Source organism: Telopea speciosissima, chromosome 2 (assembly GCF_018873765.1).
Source record: "Telopea speciosissima isolate NSW1024214 ecotype Mountain lineage chromosome 2, Tspe_v1, whole genome shotgun sequence".
Lineage (NCBI taxonomy): Eukaryota > Viridiplantae > Streptophyta > Magnoliopsida > Proteales > Proteaceae > Telopea > Telopea speciosissima.
In genome coordinates, this window is record NC_057917.1 from 35,889,673 (window position 1) to 35,892,762 (window position 3,090).

The 3,090-nt window shown below is 37.5% G+C and overlaps 1 protein-coding gene across 1 annotated transcript; it reads right to left on the reverse strand.

Moving 5' to 3' along the window:
- Window positions 1-2,190: 2,190 nt before the first annotated feature.
- Window positions 2,191-3,090, reverse strand: LOC122650680 (protein FAR1-RELATED SEQUENCE 5-like). Its single transcript, XM_043844076.1, has one exon. The coding sequence runs from the start codon at window positions 3,088-3,090 to the stop codon at window positions 2,191-2,193; it is 900 nt and encodes a 299-aa protein (XP_043700011.1).

Consider the following 3,090-nt stretch of genomic DNA (forward strand, 5'->3'; position numbering starts at 1 on the left):
GATGTTTGTTATTTGAATTAATTAACAAAACAGATACTGAAACTGTATTCAGGACAACTATTTTCAGGGGAGTTTGATCATGAAAGGTTTGTTAAAGGTGTACTTGTTAGTGATGTCGAACAATGATTATAGTATTGGGGGGGACAATAATTCCACTGGGATACGTCCTAGATTATGATAACTTATATGTGGTGTGTTCTGTAATTTTAAGTAAGGGTTACTTTAAATTTATCAGTTAATATCTGTGACAAAGATATGGGTGTTGTTCTATTAGACTTTGATTAGCCAAATACATTTAAATGTAACATGAGTACATCGCAATTTCACTTCCTCTCTGCCTTTACAACAGTATTCTGCTCACTGTTTCATAGTATATTCACTTCATATTTATTGTGACATCATTTACATGTACTTACATTTCATAAACTATTGATGAACTGATGACATTTTGACAAGTTTATTCGCGATTTTTAAACCACACATGATTATACCTAATCTCAATAGATCAATTGTTCGGACTGATATTTGGGTTCTTCAATTCTAAGGGTAAATAGGTATTGGACTCAAGATTCGAGTATAATCAAAGAACTGGATTGACATTATCCTTCCTTGGAATTTCTTTTGAGAATTTGAACTTATGAAACTTAAGGGTTTACAAGTCCAATCCTTTTTGTTATTCCATTTGTTTTTCAATGGTTATTTGTATTGTACTACTATTCTACCAAAATCAAGAAAGAGGGCTTCTCTACAAATTCATAATTTACCGGCACTTGATGAAGTGAGGGATTAAGATTATACTCTTACAAACTTTCTCCCAAGTGGGAAGAGAGCAGTTGTGGGCCTTTCACTGGGATTCGGATCTTCCATCTACCCGATCCATGATCACACAACAGTCATCAATGTACAACTGTACACATAGTGGCAATCCAAACCCTTCTTTCTTAATCCAACTCCATAATCACACAAATCAATACCTCCTCCACCTTGTCTATTTATGTGCTCCATTTACCTTGTCGCTCCATTTTCCCATGTTTGGACACCACCCACGCGGTGTGTTCGGGAATGGGTAGGGTGTCCATTTATGCTCCCCCTCTATTACAGGTGCTTGGGGGAAATGACAATGGACTCCAACGTATTAAATGTTAGTTTTTTTACACACTTCAACATTTTCACCAAATATATATTCACAATCTACTCGTCAAGTTCTGTGCACAGTAAAATATGGCATGTGTTGTAAGTGCCTTGACCGTGTAGATTTAGTTTCTTTACTTTCATGTTCCTTGTACACTTTCATATATGGGGTTTATGAGCTGGGGGTATTGATTCAGGTCATGTGGGGGCTTCTCTAACACCCTAAATTTTTATACATTGATACTAGGGTTTCCAAACCTCCAAGGAAACCTTTTTTTTTTTTTTTTTTGTAAAGACCTCCAAGGAAACCTTGACACACATAATATTTTGAACGCCAGGATAGCAACTAATCCGTGAACGACTATGATTAAAATATCATTTCTGATAACTATGAATGAATATCCTCCATTCTTTTGACCAATGTCATCATCTAATAACTAATTTAATGCCACAATTGCTGACTGCATCACACAACATCTTCGAAAATGTTCTATTCACGAATCCATGATCAGAATTATTTACCCATTGCAAATTGTAATTGCTCTCATATATGTACCCTACGAATCATTATGCAGATTTCGTTGATTGTGAGGTTGACTGTTCGCATCACCTGCATATCCATTAATCTACATAAAAGTAACCAATTAGTTTATTAAAAAAGAATACTACGATGGCATCACAATCTTTTAAGGGTATAAAACACTTATGAGATAAATGACATTTTGTCGCGTTATGTCCTGTACTTCCACAACACGAGGAATGATAAGGATGTCTATTCCTCAATTTTTTCAGGACCGACATCAACCGACTACTATTAGGTCTCCCTTTATTTAAAGAGGACTCCCTTGAACAATAGACGAGGGTGGTGTTCAGATCTGATCGAAGTACAGTGGAACGTTGTGATCCCAAATTGGTAGTGGGAACCCCACTGGTTGATTGCAAATTCAACAACTCATTAAGACATTGGCTCATACGCTGATGTGCCAAACCATTCCTCTCTATGGAAAGGGATCCTTCATTGGATATCCGATTAGCAATGTCTTGAAGTAACCACATAGGCTACAGGGTCTGCTGCTGAGATGAGCCCCCACGATGTTCTCCAACACTAGTATTAGCACCTTTGGTCCATCTACGTAAAACGTAGGTTTGGGGAATCTCGGATCTGTCCGTTATTACATACACCTTTAGTATATGCCTGGACAGTAACCCTAACTGCTCGAACTTCTTACAGCTACAACTGCTCATTTCACCATCTTCATTGTCAATCACATAGTTCAAGTCAATTTCTCGACTACCATCCTCTGAAAATACCCTATACCTTCTCTCGTGGATATCAAATTCTATAACCTTAGCCACAAGTCCAAAGCATGCACACCATTCTTTAAAGAAAACCCCAAACACCTTCGCTGTATAAATAAGCCTGGCTTGCTTCTCAATTTTATGCTCTGTATGCAAACATGGTAAGGAGGTCATGCATTTGATGTCTACGTTCGCTTCCTTTTCTCTTCCTTTCTTAACAGCCTCATCATATTGTGTAATAAATTCACAAATTGGAGTAGATGGACTGAAGAAGCCTTTGAAGTACTTGTTCATTGACTCACCTCTCTGGGTTATGCTCATACCAGCAAAAAATATGTCAGGAAAGTAACATGGAACCCAATGCTTCCTTTGTTTGAACTGTCTCCTCAACCATTTATGGTCTTGTAAATTGAATCTCTCAATCATTCCGTCCCATTTTTGCTCAAACTCTGTAATTGTTTTCGAATCATGTATGCAACTATAATATGCATTCTTCAGATGGGGGTATTTCTTGTATAAGGGCCCCATGTGACTGGTCCTATGCTTCTCCAAATGCCAACCACAGAGACGATGTATAGAAGATGGGAAAACATGTCTAATTTCTCTCATTATAGTCGGGTCCTCGTTGGTCAATATAGACTTTGGTTGGACATTGTCCAT